Here is a 22,711-nt window from a genome sequence, read left to right as displayed (position 1 = left end):
TGTCCCAACCTAAGGGATTTCCCTGGTGGTCCAGTGGTTAGGACTCAGTGCTGACAATGCTAGGGATTCGAGTTCAATCCCTGGTCAGGGAACTAAGATCCCACGTGCCATGCAGCACTGCCAAAAGATTAAAAAAGAAGAAAAAGGAAAAGAAAGAAAAGTGTTCCAACCTGGGGACCCTGGAAGATGCCAATCTGCTGAAGTGTGTCCAACACATACACATACACACACACACACACACACACATATACACATACACACGCGCATACGCACACGCACGCACACACGCACATACACACACTCACACACACATACACACACTCACACACATGCGCGCACACACATGCACACATACACACGCACGCATACACACATACACATGCATACACACGCATAGACACACGCATACACATGCACACACGCATACACACACATACACGTGCGCATACACACACACACATTCACACACACTGCTACATGATGTATGGCACCCTGACTTGGTGTTCTCTCCTCCTACAAGACAAGAAATCTCACCTGGCATCAACCCTCTCAGATCCCTAGGTGTGCGCTGTCCCATAGAAGTTTCTCTGACGATGATGGAAATGTCCTGTACCCATGCTCTCAAGTGTGGTAGCCACTGGCCACATGGGGCTGTTGAGCACTTGAAAGTGGCTAGTTCGAGGAACTAGGTTTTTTAAGGCATTACATTTCAATTAATTTAAATTTATATTTAAATAGCCTTATGTGGCTACGGTCATAGCACAATCCTGGAGCCTCCAGCACCCAGGTCATGCCCCAACAGAGCTCAAAATTACACTTGGTTCCCTCCTACTTCTTCAGCTTCACCCCCCAACATGCACTTCCTCCCCACTCGGCCCTCCATTCTTCCAGGATTTTGCTGACTCCTCAATGTACCTCGAGGGCTGTCTCAGCCTCCATGCCTTTTGCCTATGCTGTTTACACTGCCTGGTATACCTTTCCCCAATCCATCCCACCACATTCCTCCTCCTACTCTAGGAGGAGACATCCCCTCCTCCAGGAAGTCCTCCCTGCCTCTCTTGTTGAGTAAGGCATTCCCTCAGGTTCTCCCGGGTCCTGAGGCTCCTCCATCCCAGCATTGATGATCACTCTGTATCATCATTGTCTGGGGATGGGCCTCTCTCTCTCACACACAGACACACGCGCGCACGCATACACACACACAGAACTGTGAGCCCCGCTGTGGACCGAGGGCAGAGCAGGAGCTGTCTCAGTCATCACCATGTTCTCAGCATCACTTGGCCCAGGGCTGGGCATAGCGTGTGCATGTTGGACTGAACGAACAGAGGGATGTTTTTGAACAACTATGCTAAGAGCTTCAGAGTGAGCTAGCTACAGGTCAGATTCCATCTTCACCTGCTTATCAACTTGCCTCTTTCCTTGAGCCTCAGTTTTCTCATTCCATGAAATGGAAAGTTATGCATGGTGGATATGGGATGAGATAATTTGGACAAGGTATTACCTACCTCCTTGCCTGGCCCAGGGGGATTGCTCAATCCAAGGCTGCTGTGACTGTTGTTTTTGCTGTTATAATTATTGCCTTGGTAGTGACAGGGAAGAAGAGATGTAAAGGGGTCAAGGGAGGAGTCTTGGGAATCCCCAGGAAGTTCTTCAGTCACCCTGGAAAACTGGTTCAACCAGCTTCTGTGCGGATCATCCCTCATCTGAAGGAGCACAGGTGAGGCCTTCAGAGCCTATGGAAAAGGGGTGCTAGGCTGGGCCGGGCTCAGCCATGTCTCAGAGGCACCCCCAGGATCCCCACTGAGCGGCTCACTTCAGATAGCCAGGGCCCCACCCTCGGGTCCCCTCGGTGTCCAGTGGGTGGCCCCTTGGCATCTCCATAGGACATCAAGATGGAGATTCCTGCTAGGGCCCAGCACACCTTCCCCAGGAGGCTCTTGCTCTCAGGTAAGGAGGAAATGTACCCCCAGGGCTAAGGAGAGAAGGGGTCCTTAGCCCAGGGGCTGAGGTTTCCTCTTGAAAGAAGGGAAAGTTTGTCAGGGGAAAGGAAATTATGAGAGTAAGATGGGAGGGAGGGGCAGAAGAATCACAACCTCATCCCCACTTAACCTGTGGAGTTTTCTAGAACGTCAGGGCCACGAAGGCTGGAATTGACTTCTGTTTGACTCCCTGCTGAACTTCCAGGGCTTAGGAATCTAGGGAATTTTATTTTCTTTTATTATTGTTTTGGCTGTACCACGCAGCATATGGGATCTTAATTCCCTGACCCACACCCCCTGCGTTGGAAGTCTTAACTACTGGACCACCAGGGAAGTCCATAAGGAATTTTAGACATATCATATATAACTGGTATTGTAGCATGAACAATATATTGGTTAAACAATTATTAGTTAGACAAATTAATAAATTAATTCAGAGAGTCCATGTGTTTGGAGGCAGATCACATACCATCTCCAAGATGAAAAACTTTCTGGACCAATGGGATGGCAGATCTGTGACATTCACACCTGGGTTCCCACTTTTGCACCCAGAGCAGACATCACTAATCAATCCCAGCACTGCTGCCAATGAGCAGCACACAGAGCCTGCAGTTGAGGACCTATAGGGAAGAGAATGCTATGGTCCCTGCCCAACACTTCTGATCCCGGGCCTCGCCTATAACCCCACAGCCTCCATCCTGACCCTCTGGGTCCCCCAAGGCTCCTGGGCAGCCCTCCGTATCCAGAAGATTCCAGAGCAGCCTCAAATGAACCAGGACCTTCTCCTGTCTGTCCGAGGCATCCCCAAAACCTTCCAGGACTTCAGCTGGTACCTGGGGGAGGAGACCCATGGAGGAACAATGCTATTCACCTACATCCCCAAGCTACAACGACCCCAGAGGGATGGCAGTGCCATGAATCAGCGAGACATCGTCGGCTTCTCCAACGGCTCCATGCTGCTGCGTCATGCCCAGCCCAGTGACAGTGGCACCTATCAGGTAGCTGTCACCATCAACCCTTCCTGGACCATGCGGGCCAAGACTGAGGTCCAGGTGGTCGGTGAGTGTTGGGCACTGGGGGAAGAAGTGGGGAGGCTAATGCAACCTGAGCAGCCACCAAGCTCTGTGCAAACATTTGGTCCTCTCGTTCCTTCATGCAACACATATTGGTTAAGCACTTACTCAGTACCAGCCTCGAAGTTGTCATTTAATCCTCTGGTGCATTAACTAAGAATACATCTATTGAATGTCTACTTTGTGCCAGACACTGAGCCGGACCCTGGAGAGTGCACCATTCATTTATTCTTCACATGCATGAATTCATGAAATATGTATTGAGCACCTACTGTATGCCTAGTCTTGAGGGATCTATGTTCATAAGTCAAGAATTTATTGGGAATTCCCTGGTAGTCCAGTGGTTAGGTCTTGGCACTTTCACTGTGGGGACCAAGGGTTGATCCCTGGTCAGGGAACTAAGATCCCACAAGCCTCGCAGTACAGCCAAAAAAATAAAAATATTGATGAATCTACTCTGAGAAAAACAGAGATATGGCGGCAGACAACAGCAATAGCTAATATTTCCTGGGTACTTGTTATGGATCAAAAACTGTTCTAAACACCTGCCCTAGAACACAACTTCTCAACCTGGGCACTATTAACATTTTGGACTGGCTATTTCTTTGTAGCAGAGGCTTCACAGTTCTGTGCACTGTCAAGTATTTAGCACCTTCCCTGGGCTCTAGTCACCAGATGCCAATAGTGCCCTCCCGGTAGTGATAACCAAAAATATCTTCAGACATTGCCAAATGTCACCCCTGTTTGAGAACCACTACCTATATTAATTCATGTGTATCTTTTCTCAGAACTCCGTGAACTATTCTATGCCAATTATATCTCAATAGAGCTGGGAGTGGAATGACTTAACTTTTCCAGGCAGACTTGGTCACTCATCATCTAGGTCCCCACAGGACTCTGCTCATCCCTTTACCTTTGTGATTGTCATCATGGGTTCTAATTTATCACCTTAAGAACTTGTCCTGTGGTAACTCCCTGGCGTTCCAGTGCTTACAATGCCTCGCTTCCACTGCAGAGGGCACAGGTTCGATCCCTGGTTGGGGAACTAAGATTCCACGTGTGCATCAGTGCAGCCAATCAAACAGACCACAGAGTGAGAAAAATGGAACATACTCACCCTTTTATTTTTTAATTAATGCTTACCGAAGTATAGTTGCTTTACAACGTTGTGTTATTACTGTTCCTATTGTACAGAAAAGTGAATCAGCCATACATATATCCCCTCCCTTTTGAACTTCCTTCCCATTCAATTCACCATTAAGTAGAGTCCCTGTGCTGTACTATTAAATGACTTATTATAGGTAAATGCCAGCTTTACCCATAATAACTCATTTAATCCTCACTGCAGCTCTGCTAAGCAGGTAACATTATTAGATCCATGTTACAGATGAGGAAACTGAGGCACAGAGAGGTTAGACTTGTCCAGTAAAAACAAATAAATAAATAAACAATGATGTGATATAGAATAGGCTTTGCTGAGAAAGTAGGCAAAAGAAGGAAGCGGGTCCTGAAGATTTCTAGGGCAAGAGTTCCTGGTAGAGGGAATAGCATATACAAAGGCCCAGAGATTAGACTAGCTGGGTGTGTTTAAAGTATAGACAGAAGGACTCCATAGCTAGAAGACAGTGAATGAGTTGGGTGTGGAGAGGTGAGGTCTGAGAAGTAGACAGGGGCCAGGTTTATAGGCCATGGAAAGAGTGACAAGAAGCCACGAGAGGGTTTAAGCAGGGGAGTGATCGGATTCACAGCTTAACCCATCCATCAGGCACACGGCAGGTTGAATCTCTGTTTTATCCTGAAGGTTTGAGGCAGAGTATCAGGCAGCTCACCATCAAATCAGCAGCAGAGATGGGACTCAAATGCAGCGCATCCTGAATTAGACACACAACTGCCTCTGCAGGAGCTAAATTCCCCATTCACTCCTCCTTCAGCAAGCACCCCCTAAGAACCACCTCCTCAAGGCCTCCTCTGTGTCCGGCCAGTACTGGGCAGTGCTGGGGGCAGAGTGGTGACCAAGGCAGCCCTGACCTTCCCCTCCTGGGGCTCACAGCCCAGTGAGGGAGACAGATATTAACTTCATAATCACACACACATACAATAGATTCTTATGCACAGTGCAGGTACTGGGAAGGAAAGTACAGGAATTATGAGACTGTAAAGAGGGGTGTCAGGGAGGTTATCTGAAAAGGTGATCCTTCAACAAAGTTTGGATGATGATCGGCAGTTCTTTTTTTTTTTTTTTTTAATATTTTTTGTTTTGGTTGTCCTGAGTCTTAGCTGGGGCATGCAAACTCTTAGTTGCGCCATGTGGGATCTAGTTCCTTGACCAGGGATTGAACCCAGGCCCCCCACATTGGGAGCACAGAGTCTTAGCCACTGGAACCACCAGGAAAGTCCCCTGGAAGTTCTAATTGGAGAAGAAAGGAGCTCTGAAAGGTGTATGGGCAGAGGGCTCAGCCTGTGCATAGAGCCTGGGGCAGGAAGCTATAGGGCTCACAAATTAGCTGGCAGGAGGCCAGCATGGCTGAGACAGGGCAGTGAACAGGGGGCATCCTAGAAGGCCAGCACTGCAGGATAGATTTGAGCCAAGGCCAAGGGCTTCCCTGGTGGCTTAGACCGTAAAGAATCTGCCTGCAATGCAGGAGACCTGGATTTGATCCCTGGGTTGGGAAGATCCCCTGGAGAAGGGGATGGCAACCCACTCCAGTATTCTTGCCTGGAGAATTCCATGGACGGAGGAGCCTGGCAGGCTACAGTTTATGAAGTCATGAAAGTTCGGACATGACTGAGCAACTAACACTTGGGTTGTAAGGATAGAAGCTCTCTCCAACTGACTCAGAGTGGGGGTGTCTTGTAGAACCCCAGAGGTAGCCCCTGGGATGTGGGCTTTATATTAGGCCTGGGTTCACAGATGCATCAGAGCCTAGAACAGGGCCAGACACACTATTGAATGAATGAATGGACCAGGCGCCCAGCCTGGAGGGTGGGAAAGGAAGCTTTACTGGGAAAGCAAGTGCTCCCTCCCCCTCCAGGGGGCGCCATCTCTGGTCTCATGTCTGCTCCAGGGCTCCAATCTCCTCTCACAGCCAAGGATTCCTACTAAGACACTACATAGGCTTCTTTGCATATTCTGAGTCTTCTCTTCCAAGATGTGGAGATAGAGAGAAAGGGAGCTGGAGAGACAGACAGAAAATCTGGTTGGCCCTATCTGGCCTGTGGGTCTGCTTCCCCTTGAGTCAAAGGCCCACCCCTTTTCCAAGGAGATGGGGTCAAGTACAACAAACCAGAAGGGGAGCTGGGGATCACGGCTGGGAAGATGAACCAGGACTCAACAGCCGAGTAATAGTCACAAGGTAGACTTTATCATTTTGTTCAAGATCAATCTTCTAGTGCCTAGAGCATGGCTTAGCACACATGAGCCATTCAGTAAATATTTGCAACCCCATCTCTGGTTTATGAAGCACTTCCTACTTGCTGGCACCTCCAACTAAGTGCTTTGCTGACCTCACTTTATTCCATTCCCATAAGAACCTTGCAGGTAGCCCTGGGATGGTCCCCATTTTACGGAAGGGTAAATGGAGGCCCAGAGCGAGCCCCAGAGCACGCCTCTGGGAAGGGGAGAAGTCAAGTGCATAGCCCTGGCCCTCCTGCCACGCAATTCTTACACACAGACTCCCATGGAAGTACTGAGGGGTCCCCGCGGAGATAGCAAGCAAAGGGGGCAGGGAATGGCCTTGATTTCAGAGCACTGAGCACAGGGACCAGGCAAGCCAGGCAGTTCGGCCCAGCAGAAAAAGAAAAGCAGAGGAAAAGGCAGAGGGAATTAGGGATAGGCTTGGTTGGGAGGGTCCTCATGTTAGGGTGGGTGTCCTCAGCTCCAGACATTTATATTGGAGGGCTCCAAATTCAGCCCCCCAACCTAGGTGGGAATGGAAATGGCCGACAGCACTTCCAGCATCCCAGGGAACTCACACACTCAATCTCTCTTCATCACGAGGGAGTTTGGCTGGAACAGAAGCCAACTCCGACTGGCATGTGCAGGAAGGTGTTTTTAGGTTTGTTTTTTTTAATATATTGATCTTTTAAATTTATTTATTTGGCTGTGCCAGGTCTTAGTTGCATCACATGCGATCTTCTAGTTCCAGTATGTAGACTCTAGTTCCCTGACCAGGGATCGAACCCAAGCCCCCTGCATTGGGAGCGTAGTGTCTTAGCCACTAGACCACCAGGGAAGTCCCCAGAAAGGGGTTTAATAAAGCTTAGCATGTCTGAAAAAAAAAAAAAAAAACACATCAATTTATTTAAAGCTCAGAAACAGACTCACAGACATGAAAAGCAAACTTATGGTTATCAAAGGGGATGAGGAGGGATAAGTGAGGAGTATGGGATATAGAGCATTATATATAAAATAGATAAACATTAGGGATTTACTGTATAGCACAGAGAACCATTGGGGAAGGAAATGGCCACCCGCTCCAGTGTTCTCGCCTGGAGAATCCCTTGGACAGAGGAGCTTGGAGGGCTACAGTCCATGGGGTCGCCGAGTCGGACCTGACTGAGTGACTAACACTACTGCAGGGAACCATAGTCAGTATCTTGCAACAATTTACAATAAAGGAATCTGAAGTTATACAGCTAAAACTAGCCCAACGTTGTTAACCAACTATAGTTAATTAAAAAAAAAAAAACTATAAAAAAATAAAATAAAAAAGGTAGTACATGTTCACAGGAACTTCTCGAGGCTAGAAACAAGGAACAAGGTATAAATAACTTGGTGGAACTGCTCCTACTGGAATAGCCATTGCCCACAACATCTGGGCCCCTGGGGCCCAGAACCCCTGCCTGCGGGCCTTTGGGAGGCTGTATTCATTCAATGAGCATCTACATCAAGCACCTACTGTATGCCAGGCACTGAATTTACAGAAGGAAAGTACAAAGATCACTGCTCTTGTGGAGTTTATATGTTGGTGGACGTGCCGGCTCCAGCCTCACCATCACAGGCCCCACGTGGTATCTGCATCTCTGGCTTCACATGGATGCATCTGATCAGGGAGCCTGGGTCACATGACAGGTCCCCATGGAAAAAGAACCGAAGAAAGAGAGTCTCTGGCAGGACTCCCAAGGCATATGATTCACAGAAACACAAGTGAAGGCTCAGGATGTGTAGATACCGTAAACCGTCCCTAGTTTACAGATGACAATACTGGGGCTCAGAGAGGGGAAGTCAGTCTCCCGAGGTCACACAGCCCGCAAGCAACAGAAACTTGGCTCAAAAGTACAGAGAGGGGAGCCACAGTCCCAGACACCTAGTCATGAGGGTTTGGGGCCTTTGAGCTACTCTGCCCAGTTTCCTCAAAGTCTTCAGGCCCTTTGATACCCGTGGGGGTTAATTGTGGAGCCTGACTGCCCCTGACTGACCATGTACAGTGCGTTTCTCACACAGTTATCTTCTATGCCCTCCCAACCATGGCACGATGATCCCCATTTTACAGATGGGAAATCTGAAGCACAATCTGAGTAACTTGTCTAGGTCATCCACATAGGGAGAAGCAGATGCTGGACTGGAACCCAAGCTAGTTGGCTCCAGAGTCTATGCTCCTAGCTAGGTCTCTATTCTGCCTGAGTGTTAACAGCTATCATCGTAAACTAACTATATGGAATCAAGAGTTTAGTCCTGACCCACAGTGCAGTTACGGAATTAGACACAAAGCCTGCCCTTGGGGCCCTAGTTGAACCCAAAGCCCCCCTGGCTCAGGGAGTTCTTTCCCACTCAGGCTCAAGTTTAAGCTGCCAATAATGAAACTGAATGTGGTGCAAGCAAGACAGGCTTGAAAGTGGCCAGAGAATGGAGAAGGGGAACTTCTACTCTAAAAGCCTCTTCCCTCTGAAGGGGGAGGAGTAGGGGGATTTTAAGGGTTAGGAAACAGACAGGTCATCAGGGCTCTAGGAAAGGGGTGGAGATTTCAGGGGCAGCCTTGGGCACGCGCAGTCACCCATGCTCCTTTGCACATAGCTCTAACTGAGCCTTTGTTATTTTAGTTGTTAAGTCACATCCGACTCTTTTCAACTCCACGGACTGCAGCCCACCGGGCTCCTCTGTCCATGGGATTTCCCAGGCAAGAATACTGGAGTGGGTTGCCATTTCCTTCTCCAGGGGATCTTCTGACCCAGGGATTAAACCCGAGTCTCCTGCATTGGCAGACGGATTCTTTACCACTGAGCCACCAAGGAAGCTAATTTTGCCTATCAGAGTATAAATCCCCTCTTTGGGCAGAGATCTAATGAAACAAAGGTAACTCTTGGACACCTCCAGGTCTCAGCTGCACAGGCGCACTCATGGGGTCATGTCAGAGCCTGTTTTGGGGCGGTTGACCACTGTATATCTCTTAGCGCACAGCTGCAAAGCATCGCTGGAAGATACCAAGTGCTTTGAAACCAACACAGAGGTAAATCAGAGCGAGTGTTCTTCAGCTCTCAGGGCCAGGTATGAAAACAGAGATAAACGAGGCAAGGAAAGTCGGCCTTCTTGGATCTAGCCAGTTCAGTCTGGTTTTGTCTCGGGTCTTGGCGACATCCTGTTGATAAAACACAACTAACCTGTGTGGTTTTTTTTAAAAAAAAAAAAAAACAGTTTCTGTACCTGGGACCTGGACTGCATAACACAGGTGTCAACATGACCTTTAGTGAAATGGCCAAAACTTTCAGAGGCTTTGTTCTTATGTCTGTAAAATGGGGGCAACAACATCACCACCATCATAGGATCCTTTAGATCCCCAACATTTTTGGCACCAGGGATTGGTTTCATAAAAGACAATTTTTCCATGGCGGGTGGGGTGGGGTGAGTAGTTTAGGGATGATTCAAACGCATTACTATTATTATGCACTTTATTTCTGTTTATTATTACATCAGCTCCACCTTAGATCATCAGGCATCAGATCCCAGAATTTGGGGACCCCCTGTTTAGAGGACTGCCTTGGCAAATCTATGTGAAGCTGTTACTTTTGAAACTGTGGAAATAAAGGATAACCAAAGGAGGAAAACAAAGGCTATTAATACAGAGCTTGCTGTAGCAGGGGAGTCAACCACTATCCCTTGCATTTTGGCAGAGACTCAAAGGCAGGCGGAGAGGTGGAAAAGCTTTGGAATGAAAAACAGGAAAGGCTACAGGTGTGTCCTTGTGGGAGGCTGTTGGCACAGAAAAGCAGGACATCCTAGGTGATTGCTTAGGGTACGTGTTTGGCTTTCTCTGGCTGGCCCTGAGTTAGAAAAAAGGGACAAAAATTAGGGAGGCTGTTAGTTGTTAATCAAGTCCTGGCCATTTGGCACTGATTGTTACAGAAGTTATTGTTCAGCTTCCTGCATTGTCACTAGAGATAGAAATCTGGCTTCCTGTAAGTCTGACTTTAGCTGGCTTCCTGGGCTATTTGTAAGAGAGTTGGTTTCCTAGGCAGTTCGCTGCACCTTGTGAGTCAGAATTCTGTTTTCAGAGCGGGTCTGACAGTTGTCGGTTTGCATACTGGTCTCCAAAAGCTCTTTTTCAATGTGATTCTATCTGATCAAAGATCAACATGGAGGGACTTCCCTGGTGGTGCAATGGTTAAGAATCCACCTGCCAACACAGGGGCCACGGGTTCAATCTCTGGTCCGGGAAGATCGCGCATGCCATGGGGCAGGTACGCCCGTATGCCGCGAGTACTGAACCCACGCTCTAGAGCCTGAGAACCACAGCTACTGAAGTCCATGCGCCCTAGAGCCTGTGCTCCGCAAAAGGGAAGCTACCGCAATGAAAAGCCCTCACACAGCAATGAAGCGCAGACTCCGCTCCACAGCAACAAAGACCCACTGCTGCCAAAAATCAAATTAAAAATAAAAGGATCAACAGGGATAAATCTACCCCAGGGAAGACCCAGATTCTTTGTTAGTAGAACTGAGAATAGATGGTCCCAGAGACCAGTGAAGCAAAAAGCCAAAAGAAAAGAAGTTTCAGTCCTGAAAGAAGAAATAGAATGTGAGGCTTGGTTCCAGCTACTTCTTGCTGTGGGACACACTCAGTAGTATAAAACAAAAACCATTTTATTATGTTCATGATTTCTGGGATCAAGAATACAGAGAGCTTCGTGATATCCAGCCTCAGACGAAAGGCTTCAAAAGGCTGAGCTTGGCTCAAATGCCGGAAGCTAAAAGCACCCAGAGGTGTCTTCATGCACTTGCTGGGCGTTCAGTTGGGGCTATCAACAGGATCACCATCACGTGTCCTCACCCGTGTAACTGCTTGGGCTTCCTCACAACATGGTGGCTGGGTTCTGGGTTCATGATGGGAAAGCATGGGAAGAGCAAGTGTTCTGGAAGACCACACAGAAACTCTGTGGCTTCTTCAGACCTAGCCTTGGAAGTCACACACCTTGATCTACACCGTATCTTTCTGATTACAAGTGAATCACTAAGGTTGGCCCACATTCATGGGAGGGGAGATTAGACCTTCCACTGGATAGGAGAACGGCAAAGTCATATTGAAGAAGAGTGTTCAGTTGCAATCAACTTTGGAAAATATAGTGATTCACAGGCTGGCTCTTCACAAGCTCACTGTCTGTAATAAAGGGCAGAAAAACTTCCTTGGTAGTCCAGTGGTTGAGAATCCGCCCGCAAGGCAGAGGACACCATTTGGATCCCTGGCCGGAGAAGTGTTCACATGCCTCGGAGCAACCAAGCCTGCACACCACAACTACTGAAGCCCTTGCACCGAAGAGCCCTGGATGCAGCACACAGCAAAGACCCAGCCCAGCCAAAAATAAATAAAAATTTTTAAATAAATAATATTTTTTAAAAATAATAAAATAAAAGGCAGAAAAGATAGCTAAAAATAAATAAAATTTTAAAATAATATTTTTAAAAATAATCAAATCAAAGGCAGAAAATACAAACAAGCTGTGAAAATCATGTGAATCAGGGAAGTTTTCTGCTACAGCAACAGAAACTGCTTCTGCCTGATTTAAACAGAAAAGGAAAAAATTCAAGGATCCTAGACAACTCAGAGAGTCTCCAGAATGGTAGGGAACCAGGCTTGGAACATGTTGTATGTTGAATTGCATGCTCAGTTGCTTCAGTCATGCCCAACTCTCTGCGACCCTGTGGACTATAGCCCACCAGGCTCCTCTGTCCTGTGGGGATTCTCCAGGCAAGAATCCTGAAGTGGTTGCCATGCCCTCCTCCAGGGGACCTTCCCAACCCAGAGATCAAACCCATGTCTCTTATGTCTCCTGAATTGGCAAGTGGATTCTAAACCCCAGGCTTAGCTACCAAGAAGGACTGGGATAAAACAGATGTCTAGATTGAGATTAAATGCTGGAGGTCCTCTTGCAGGGGGCCAGAGTCAGGTAAGGCTTGGTCCCAGATCTGGCATGTTGAGTTTGAGAATCCTATGAGTCCTTTATGTCCCTGACAGTCCAGAACCTCATCCTTTTCCTGGAAGCGGGGGTCATCAGCTGAGGCAAGAAAAAGCCAGTCGGTGGAGCAAGGGTGGGGCAGTGTATCAGGAGGTAGGTGTGGGATGTGCTGAGGTTGGAAGGAAATCCTAGAGAAGCAGAGATTTTGAGGTGGGGGGAGCCAAGGTATTCCATCTGGGACATGCTGACTTTTCCGTGCAGCGGAATCAACCAGACAGTTGGATGCTCAGATCTGAAATACAGGAGAAAGCTCTGAGCTGGGAAGATGAAATCACACATCGGTGTTCTATGGACTGTCACTGATACAGTGGGGAGGATGATGCGGAGACTTTCCAAAGCATCACATGGCCCTCTCTCTCTCTCTCTCTCTCTCACTCCCCAGAAAAGCCTAAGGAGCTGCCGGTTACCAACCTGCCTGTGAGTGCTGGGATTGTGGCTGCTATTGTCATTGGATCTCTTGCCACTGGGTGTATCTTCGTTGGCAGCATTGCCTATCTCCTGGTGACAAGAGGCTGGAGGGCTCAGAACCACAGGTACAGGAGACCCAGCCCTCTCTCCTTCCCATCGGTCTGCTTCCCCTCCCCTATTGGATCCCCTTGATTCTTCTTCCCCAAGTCACATCATCCAACTCATACACAATCTCATCCGTCCTGGAACCCCTGAGGTGGAGAGGATCTTCCTATCTTGTATTAGACAGAATTCTGCATTGTAAGGGACAGAGACCTTACCTTTATACTGACTTACCAAGTAATAAGAAATGTTCTTGTCCAATATAAGTGAGCTTCAGGTATGGCTGGATCCAGGGGCTCGATTCTATTAGGAAACTCCTCTGTAGACGTCTCAACTTTCCTTTTCTCTATGGTGGCTCCATTTCCAGGCAGGTTCTCCCCTTAAGGTGTGACAAGATAGCTCTCAGTGGCTCTAGGCTTATATTCCACCAGCTCAGCCACCCAAGAGGAAAAATAATACCTTTTTCCTGTTAGTTCCATCAAAAACCCTAGAGCTGCCTCTCACCGGCTTAACTAAATCATATGTCCTTACATGAAACAATCACTGTGGCCAGGTCTTAGAATGCAAACTTGAGCTACTTGTATAACCTTGGAGCCAGAGAGATAAACCTGATGAATGAAATCCATATGATGAAATGGATTGAGAGTGGGGAAGGTTCCTCAGAAGAAAACCCAATATAATTGCCAAAGAATGGGAGTGGATGGTGGGCAGGCAAAGGCAGGAAGGAGGGAGAGGCAAAGACATAGAGAGAAGGGGGAGGAGGCCTGTTTTCCCGGGAACAGCGTATTCATGAAAAATTACCTTTTCATGAGATCAGTCTCTTCAGAACTTTGTCTCCTACCTTGATTCTGAGCTGAGATGTCTCATTTCACTTCCACTCAGTAATCCCTAGAAAATGAAAGCAGTAATTTTGTCTCCTCCCTCAACTCTTCCTTATGTGTTATAGTTTCCTGACCTTCAAGATTTTGTCCTCCCTGAATATGTTCTAATTTAGGGGTGGCAAACAGCTTTCACCTCCCAGCCCAATTCTGATCAGTAAATCAACCTACACATATTTGCTGAGGGCCTGCTATGGGCCCGGCACTGTTCTAGGCACTAGACAGCTTGATGGAAAAGGAGGTGGGGGGGTCCCATCTAAGTTAGTGAGAAAAGATACTGTGATGGATTAACAATGTCTGCTACAGTCATATCAAAGGTAGTGGAGGCACATAAACCTTGCCTGCTAGACATCCTTGTCATCTCAAAGGTGATGCAAAAAGAGATGATGGGGGACTTCTCTGGTGCTCTGGTGGTGAAGAATCCACCTTGCAATGCAGGGGATGAGGGTTCAGTCCATGTTTGAGAAACTAAGATCCCACATGCTGAGGAGCAACTAAGCCTGTGTCCTGCAACTAGAGAAGCCCACATGCCACAGCTAAGACCAGATGCAGCCAAAATAAATAAGTAAATAAAAGGGAGCTGCAGTCCATGGAGTCACAAAGAGAAGGACACGACTGAGCAAACACACACACACACAAACACCATAGTTTGCCATAGCCTTCGAGACTAGAAGTCATTTACCAAATGGCACAGAACTGGTCCATGAATGGCAAAAAGTTCTCAAGATAGTGAACCTTACCTGCCTACCTTGTAAGCTCCAGAACCAAAGCTAGACACCGTATATCCTGACCCTCTGACCAGCTTCCTTCCCACAGGGCCAGTGATTCTAGGTAAGTTTGAAACATTTCCAAATCTAAAAAATTTTTAACCTTTTGATGACATTTTTAAAGTTATAATATTTTTAAAGGCGTTGAATCAGATGGGGAAAAGAATTCCTTTTTCTTCTCTTTTTGCATGATTTTGAGCGTGGCAAATGAACACCTTGATCAGGTTCTTTAATGCCTTTCTAATGCTTGCTAGCTTCTAAGAAGAGAAAATAAGAAACATATGGAGCTACGAATCTAAACCATTGTTTGATTTTTATTTTCTCACTTTCTATACTTATGTCCAGCTGTACGGAGTTTTATTTTCATTCACAATGTAACAGCTTCCAACTGGTCTCTCTGCTGCCACTCCCGCCCCCATAGTCCGTCTCCCATTCTCCCGTTTAGCAGCCGGAGAGTCTGTTAAAATTGGTCAGGGACACCCCTGGTGGTTCAGTGGTTAAGAATCAGCCTTGCTATGCAGGAGACTTGGGTTCGATCCCTGGCCTGGGAACTAAGATCCCACAGGCAACTAAGCCCGGGTGCTGCAGCTACTCAGCCAGCAAAGATCCCGCATGATGCACTGAAGATTCCCCCGGGCTGCAACTAAGACTCGACAGAGCCAAATAAATAAATAAATCAGTCAGCTCTGGTCCTGGAGTCAAGGCCAAAGTCCACACCATGGCCACAAGTCCCAGTTCAACCTGCCACCCACCTTCTCACCTCCCTGACCTCACCTCTTGCCACTCTCTCCCTCACTCTCTCCTTGCTATTCTTTTGCTGTTCTGGCTCCTGCCTCAGGACCTTTGCACAGACTGTCATCTCTACTTGGAACTCTCTTCTCTTGATTTCTGCACACCTGGTCCCCCTGTCTACTTCAAGCCTTTGCTCAGTTGTCACCTTCTCGATGATGCACCCCAAACCACCCTGCCTGAAACTGCACACACATACACACACACACACACACACACACACACCACCCTCTGCCCCCTGCAGCCTTCATTTTCCTTCATCCCACTTTTCATTCCCTGATGTTCAATGTCCCATCATTTATTCGAATCCTCTCCCTCTCTCCTCACTAGGGTATCCACTCCAGGAGGCCAGGGGTCTTTGTCAGTCTTGTTCCCAGCTGTGTCCCCAGTGACTTCAACAGTGCCCAGCCCGTGGTCAGTGTTTTTATAAATATTTGTTTAGTGAATCAATGAATTGGTGGTAGGGAAGTCATGTACTTTTTAAACAAGGGTATTCAAAAGAGCCGATTTAAAGAGGAATGAATATTAAGGAAATCATGAAACACGATTCAGGAGCTGAATCGTTCAGGTGGTCTGTGTAATTGACGAGGTTAAGGATGCCCTGTGTAAGGTGGCAGCAGGGGAAACCTGAGGAAGGACTGTGTGACTGGGGATTATGGGTGAAGAAGCTGGGATGGGGCAGGACTTGTCCTGGGTCATTTTGAAGCAGGGACCCTCTCTCTCTCTAGGGCCTGATGGGTTTTCCGGCTTCTCTGAGTCTCTCTCCAGCCACCTGAGCATCTTACAATTCTAATATCCTTTCCTCCATGTGCCCCCAGGATAACAACCACAGAGAAACCAGAGCTGGGCCCCAGTCATCGTGCCGGTAAGCCAGAGGCCCCCATCTCGCAACCCGGCTCTCCTCAAGGGCTCCCCCCTCCTCTGCCTCCCAGTCGAAAACCCCCTTGTGGTCCCCAGTTTGGGGCCTCCCAATCACTTCCCCCACCCAGACCTTGCTAGGACTCCCCAGATTCAGCCCACAGATTCTGAGCACATTAGCGCTCACCCCAAACCTGTTTCTCCTCCTTTTCTCAATGTCTACTACTCCCATCCTCTGTCACCACCTCACTGGTGGCTCCTGTCCTCCAATGGGTCACAATCCCACCCAAGCTCCATCTTCTGGATCTCCCAACCCAGTTCCTCACTGTCGTCCCAGCTCCCACACTCACCTCCACCCCATTTCTGAGCAGAGTCCTTCTAAATCTCTGACCCTGTCTCTCCTCTGCTCAAAAACCCTCTATGGCTCCCTAGTACCCTTACAACAAAGTTCAGACTCCTTAACATGACTCTCAAGGCCCCTCGTAAACTGGTCCCCTCTGTCTTTCTTGGCTTCATCTCTCACAAGTAACATTTCCATCCCCAAAACAATACAAAGAAATATATATATATATTGGGGTTGCCAAAAAGTTCATTCAGATTTTTCCATAAGATCTTATGGAAAAACCGGAACAAATTTTTTGACCTACCCAATATAATCCAGACAGATGAAACATAGTTCCACAAACACCAGCGTTCTCACCGCCAGGCCTCTGCACACCTGCTCTCTTGCCTTTGCATGGCTCTCACTTCTCTTTCTGTTCTCAGAGGTCCCCTCCTCCAGGAAGCTCTCCCTGACCCCCTTCCAGGAGCCCTATGGGCTCCCCCACTCCAGCTCTGCACACTCTGGGTTGTCCCTGACTGGGGACAGGCTTGTCTCCCCCACTGAACCATGCGCCCCAGGAAGGCAGGGCAAGGTCAGTGCTGCCTCAGTCACTACTGTGTCCCCAGCACAGGGCTGGGCAAGAAGAAGGCTAACACAAATGTTAGTTGCAGCAGCTGGAACGGACCTGTCCTCTGCTTCAGGTGATGACAACATCTATGAAGCAATGCCATCTCCAGTCCTCCTGGTGTCCCCTCTCGGTGACACGGGGCCCATGAACACCGTCACGGTGAGTCCCCACCCCTCTCCCCTAAAGCCTACTTTTGACCTGTTGCCTCCCCTCCGAGTGTGCTGGGGTGTCCTAGGGTGCCTTGTCACACAGTTTGGGAACTCCTGTTCCCTGTCTAGGCCACTCCCTATTTTAAAAATATAAGCAAAAGAGCCTGAAAGGAAACAGCACAACACAAAGACAATTTGTCTCTGGGCGTGGAGGCTGGTGGGTGGGCTTTATCTGCCTCTTATAAGTGTCTGGATTTTCTACACTGAGCAGATATTCCCTGTACAGTCAGGTGGAAAGGGTTGATTAAAGTAAGAAATAAGAAGAGAGACTGGGAATTCCCTGGCGGTCCTGTGGTTAAGACTGCACTTTCACCGCCAAGGGTGCAGGTTCAATCCTTGATCAGGAAACTAAGATCTCACAAGCCTCATGGTGCAATCAGAAAAAGAAAAAGAAATAAGAAGAAGGTGGAGGAGAAGAAGGAAAGGGGACTTAAACAGTTAAGACTGAAAGCTTAGAACCATATGTGTTTTCGGGGAGGCTGAGCATTACCTGGGTGATTGTCAGGCCATTGGTTGCACCTCCCATGCACCCATTCCTCAGAGGAGAACTCAGGACACTGAGTACAAGGGAGGTTAATTCCCTTCACTTAGAGGCCTCAGAGTCAGGGAGGGGAGATGGAGACCCGGATTCCAGGTGTGTCTGGACACGAGGGCAAAGGTGGGGGGTGTTAGGGTGCCGGGGGCCTGGCTCACCTGTGTTCTTCCCTTGCAGCCGCCAGACCTGCCTCTGCCCCCGCCCCCACCGCCCCCAGCGCCGGAGCCTGAGAACCACCCCTACCAGGTGTGGAGCTGGGGGAGGGGAGGGGGGGGGTCAGGACCACCAGGCTCGGTGGGAGGGGCTTCCTTTCCGACCCCGCCCCCGATTCCCGCGCTCCCGGGAAGGAAGTGCGTCGCAGCCTCGCTGAGACTTCCCGGGCAAGTCATTTCCCGTCTCGGGGGGGGGGGGGCGAGGGGCGGGTTACAGTTTCCTCCTTCGTCGAATGAGTTCCAATGCAGTGAACTTACACAGGAAGAAATGAAGTCCAGAGAGGGGAAGGGCCTTGCCCTGGCTCACACAGCGAGTCAGGGCCCCACTGCAGGTGCCCCGCCGTTCCTGGGCCTGGGTCTCAGCCGGTCGCCCGCTGTCTGCCCCTGAGCTTCTGCCTCCGTCTGTGTCCCTGTGTGTCCTGTCTTACGTTTCTCTGTACGTGTCTCTCTACCCCTGGGGGGTCTCCCCACCCCGCCCCCCAGCTCCTTGTGACCTTGTGTCTCTCCCTAACTTTTTTCTGTTCTCTGCACAGAACTTTGTTTCTGTCTCTCTCACTGTCTCCTTGTCCCTCCTTTTTTGTGTCTCTGTCTCCCCCTGGCTCTCACCCCCAACCACAACAACCCCTCCATCTCTTTCCCTCCCCTTCCCCCCAGGATCTGCTGAACCCCGACCCTGCCCCCTACTGCCAACTGGTGCCCGCACCCTGAAGGGGTCCCAGGCGAGGCCAGCCAGGGAGAGGAGACGCCTCAGACTTCCCCGGGGGCCTTGAACCCGCAGAAAAGCCTCCGCAGAGACGCAGCTGCACGGCCGGGACCCCGGGGCTGTGAGGTCGACAAGATGGACTCAGCCAGTGGCTTAGGCAGCATCCAGCAGGATGGTGATGGGCCTAGCTCCCCACTCCCCAGCTGAGTGAACAACCTGCCCTGAGGTCTGGCTCTCCAGCAACCTGACCTGGGCCCATTCCTGGGAAAAGCAGGCTCTTGCTACCCCCGCTCCACTCCAGAGCCCTCCATCTGGATATTTGGAGGTGAAGAGGGTGGTCTCAGGCCTGCTTCCAGCCAGACCTCACAAGCGCCTGCTTGGCCGGGCCCCCTCATCTCAACCCACAGCGCCCCACCCAGCTCTGTTGACCGCCCCGGGAGCCCCTTCCCCTGGGCTCCCCACCACACGTGCCCCAGGGCACAGGGCACATGACCACATGACCACAAGCTCTGGCCTCATGAACCTGTGGCCCCAGAGGACATTCCAGGCCAGTTTCCACGGCCACTGGGGCCCCTTCCCTGTCCAGGTAGATCCAGCCCCTCTTAAAATTCAGTCTCTCAGAACCTGTGGCCAACTTCTGCCCGTTTTCCCCCACACCCCCAGTTTGGGGCAGCCACTTTCTCCTCTACCCCGACTCAACCCTGTCCTCAATGTGGGTTCCATCTCTCGCCCTCTAATTTATTCATTCATTCAGCAATAAATAAACTGTGTGCCCTGCACGGTTCAAAACAAACATTCCTGCTCTCCTGGAGGGTCACTTTGGCAACAGAGAGTCAAGAAACAAATAACATATGTGGTGTGTTGGCGGGAGGCATAAAGAGAGAAGGAGAGTGGAAGTGTTGGGGGACTGTGTGTGTGTGTGTGTGTGTTTGCACACGCGTGCACACACACGTGCTCAGTCACTCAGTCGTGTCCGACTCTTTTGCAGCCCCATGGACTGTAGACCGCCAGGATCATCTGTCTGGGATTTTCCAGGCAAGAATACTGGACTGGGTTGCCATTTCCTCTTCCAGGGGATCTTCCCAACCCAGGGATTCTTTACCACTGAGCCACCCGTGGTGTGTTGGGGTGGGAGGGATAGAGAAGAGTGAGAGTGTTTGGGGATTGAGGTTTTAAATGAAGAGGGCAGAGGAGGCTTTAGCCGAGAAGGTAACAGTGAACAAAGACCTAAAGGAGGAGAGGGAGGGAGCCATGGGGGGATCTAGAAGGAAAGCACTCCAGGCAGGGGGAATAGCAAATGCTAAGGCCCTGAGGTAGAAATCTGCCTGGTGTGTTTGAGGAGCAGCAAGGAGGCCAGCGTGGCAGAAGCAGAGTAAAGAACGGGGAAAAGGTGGCAGGTGAGGTCAGGGAGATGAGCAGGGGCAGACCACGTAGGACATGTAAGCCCCTGTGAAGACTGGCCTTTGCTCTGGGAGCCGAAAAATAAAGACGGTATGGTAGATGCAAGAAAGACCCTTGCATTACTTAGGGATTCTGTTACACCCAGCTCCCTGTAAATCCTGATTGAAACAACCCCCACATCCAGAATGGCAGTACTTTTAAGAGTAAGTTCTCTGAGGCTGACTGCATGCCTTCTAGCTCACTTGGTACCAGCTTTGTTCTACAATAAATTGTGTTCCCCAAAATTCATGTTGAAGCCCTAATCCCCCATGTGACTCTATTTGGAGTAGGACCTTTAAAGAGATAATTAAGACTCTTGAGAGTCCCTTGGACTGCAAGGAGATCCAACCAGTCAATCTTCAAGGAAATCAGACCTGAATATTCATTGGAAGGACTAATGCTGAAGCTGAAGCTCCAATACTTTGGCCACCTCATGCGAAGAGTTGACTCATTGGAAAAGACCCTGATGCTGGGAAGGATTGGGGGCAGGAGGAGAAGGGGACGACAGAGGATGAGATGGCTGGATGGCATCACCGACTCGATGGACAAGAGTTTGGGTAAACTCCGGGAGTTGGTGATGGACAGGGAGGCCTGGCGTGCTGCGATTCATGGGGTCGCAAAGAGTTGGACACGACTGAACGACTGAACTGAACTGAACTGAACCAGGTCTTAGTTGCAGCACGTGGGGGTTCTGATCTTCATTGTGGCATGCAGGATCTTTAGTTGCAGCATGTGGGCTTGAGTTCCCCGACCAGGGCTCAAACCCAGTCCCCCTGCATTGAGAGTGCAGAGTCTTAGCCACTGAGCCACAAAGGAAGCCCATACCCAGAATACGTGCATCTGTGCATGCTAAGTCAGCTCAGTTGTGTCCAGCTTTTTGCATCCCTTGGACTGTAGCCTGCCAGGCTCCTCTGTCCATGGGATTCTCCAGGCAAGAATACTGGAGTGGGTTGCCATGCCCTCCTCCAAGGGATCTTCCCAACCCAGGAATCAAACCCATGTCTCCTGTGGCTCCTGCATTGGCAGGCGTATTCTCTTACCGCTGAGCCTCCAGGGAAGCCCTCATACCCAGAATATGGAGAATCAAAATATATGTGAACAGCCCAGTCAATACACCTTCAGGATTCATGTCAGAGCCCACGCTCTCACCCACTATGCTTCCTGGAGAGAAATTCTCAGGCAAGTCTGCCCTCCCCCATCTATTCATTCAGCGACTCATCCGTTCATTCAGCGAGTGCTAGACAGGGTGGAGGGGGTGGCTGGGGAAGAAGTGCACAGAGCTAAAAGATATTTAGAATGAAATATTGATATTCTATAATTTTATCCTGGATTAGATGTGGTGGATGAAGGAGAAGGGTGTTGTCAACAATGTGTTCGTTCATCTATTCAACAAACATTAATCGATCACCTGCTGTGCGCGGCCGTTCTAGGCTCAGAGGAGACACCTGTGAACAACACATACGGAGATCCCTGCCCTCAGAGAGCTGACAGCCAGCAGCACTGAAGGTAGTGTCTGAGGGGAATGAGGGAGAGGGGCTATGAGGGAGAAGAAAACAGGCACCAAGGAAGCCAGGGTGCCAGAGTGCCCGGGTGCCTGGTTTGCCACTGCAGGGTAGGGGACTGGTGCCATTCAAGCTGCAAGAGGGCAAGGTTTGCAAGAAATGAAGGCATACATCCCCACAGAAACTTGTTCACAAGGGTTCATAGTAGTGTTATTCATAACAGCTTAAAATTAAAACCACCCAACTGGCTGTAGGCAGATGAATGGATAAGCAAAATGTGATCTACCTGTAGAGGAATGAAATAGGAGTTTCCCTGGTGGCTCAGTGGTAAAGAATCTGTCTGCCAATGCAGGAGACTCAGGTTCGATCCCTGGTCCGGGAAAATCCCACATACCAAGGGGTAACTAAGCCCGAACGCCACAACTACTGAAGCCCATGCTCTGCAACGAGAGAAGCCACCGCAATGAGAAGGCTGAGCACTGCAACTAGAGAGTAGCCCCTACTCGCTGCAACTAGAGACAAGCCCATGCAGCAACAAGAAAGACCCAGCAAAACCATAAATTAGTAAATACATGGAATGAAATACTGATCCACACTACAATGTGGAGGAAACTTGAGAACACCATGCTAAGTGAAAGAAGCCAGACACCAAAGACCACCCGGTGTATGACTGCACTGGAATGAAATATCCAGAACAGGCAAATCCAGAGAGGCAGAAAAGAGATTAATGTCTGTTTGGCAGGGGACTGGGAGGGAGAGAGAATGGGGAATGACTGCTAATGGAGACAGGGTTTCTTTTGGGAATGATGGAAATGTTCTAAGGTTGATTGTGGTGATGGTTGTACAACTCTGCTGCTGCTGC

General features: G+C 49.3%; 1 protein-coding gene across 1 annotated transcript; it reads left to right on the top strand.

The window, feature by feature from the left end:
• Window positions 1–1,892: 1,892 nt before the first annotated feature.
• Window positions 1,893–19,700, top strand: CEACAM19 (CEA cell adhesion molecule 19). The gene is made up of 8 exons (XM_081515937.1): window positions 1,893–1,947; window positions 2,670–3,038; window positions 12,879–13,029; window positions 15,771–15,854; window positions 16,259–16,305; window positions 17,322–17,401; window positions 18,170–18,238; window positions 18,859–19,700. Exons 1-8 carry the CDS (start codon window positions 1,893–1,895, stop codon window positions 18,910–18,912), a joined length of 909 nt encoding a protein of 302 aa, XP_081372063.1. The 3' UTR covers window positions 18,913–19,700.
• The last annotated feature ends 3,011 nt before the right edge of the window (window positions 19,701–22,711 follow it).

Source organism: Giraffa tippelskirchi, chromosome 7 (assembly GCF_054371585.1).
Source record: "Giraffa tippelskirchi isolate mGirTip1 chromosome 7, T2T-mGirTip1v1.2.pri, whole genome shotgun sequence".
In the NCBI taxonomy this organism is placed as follows: domain Eukaryota; kingdom Metazoa; phylum Chordata; class Mammalia; order Artiodactyla; family Giraffidae; genus Giraffa; species Giraffa tippelskirchi.
Note: the sequence above shows the minus strand (reverse complement) of the source record. Positions and strands in the feature narration are given on the sequence as shown.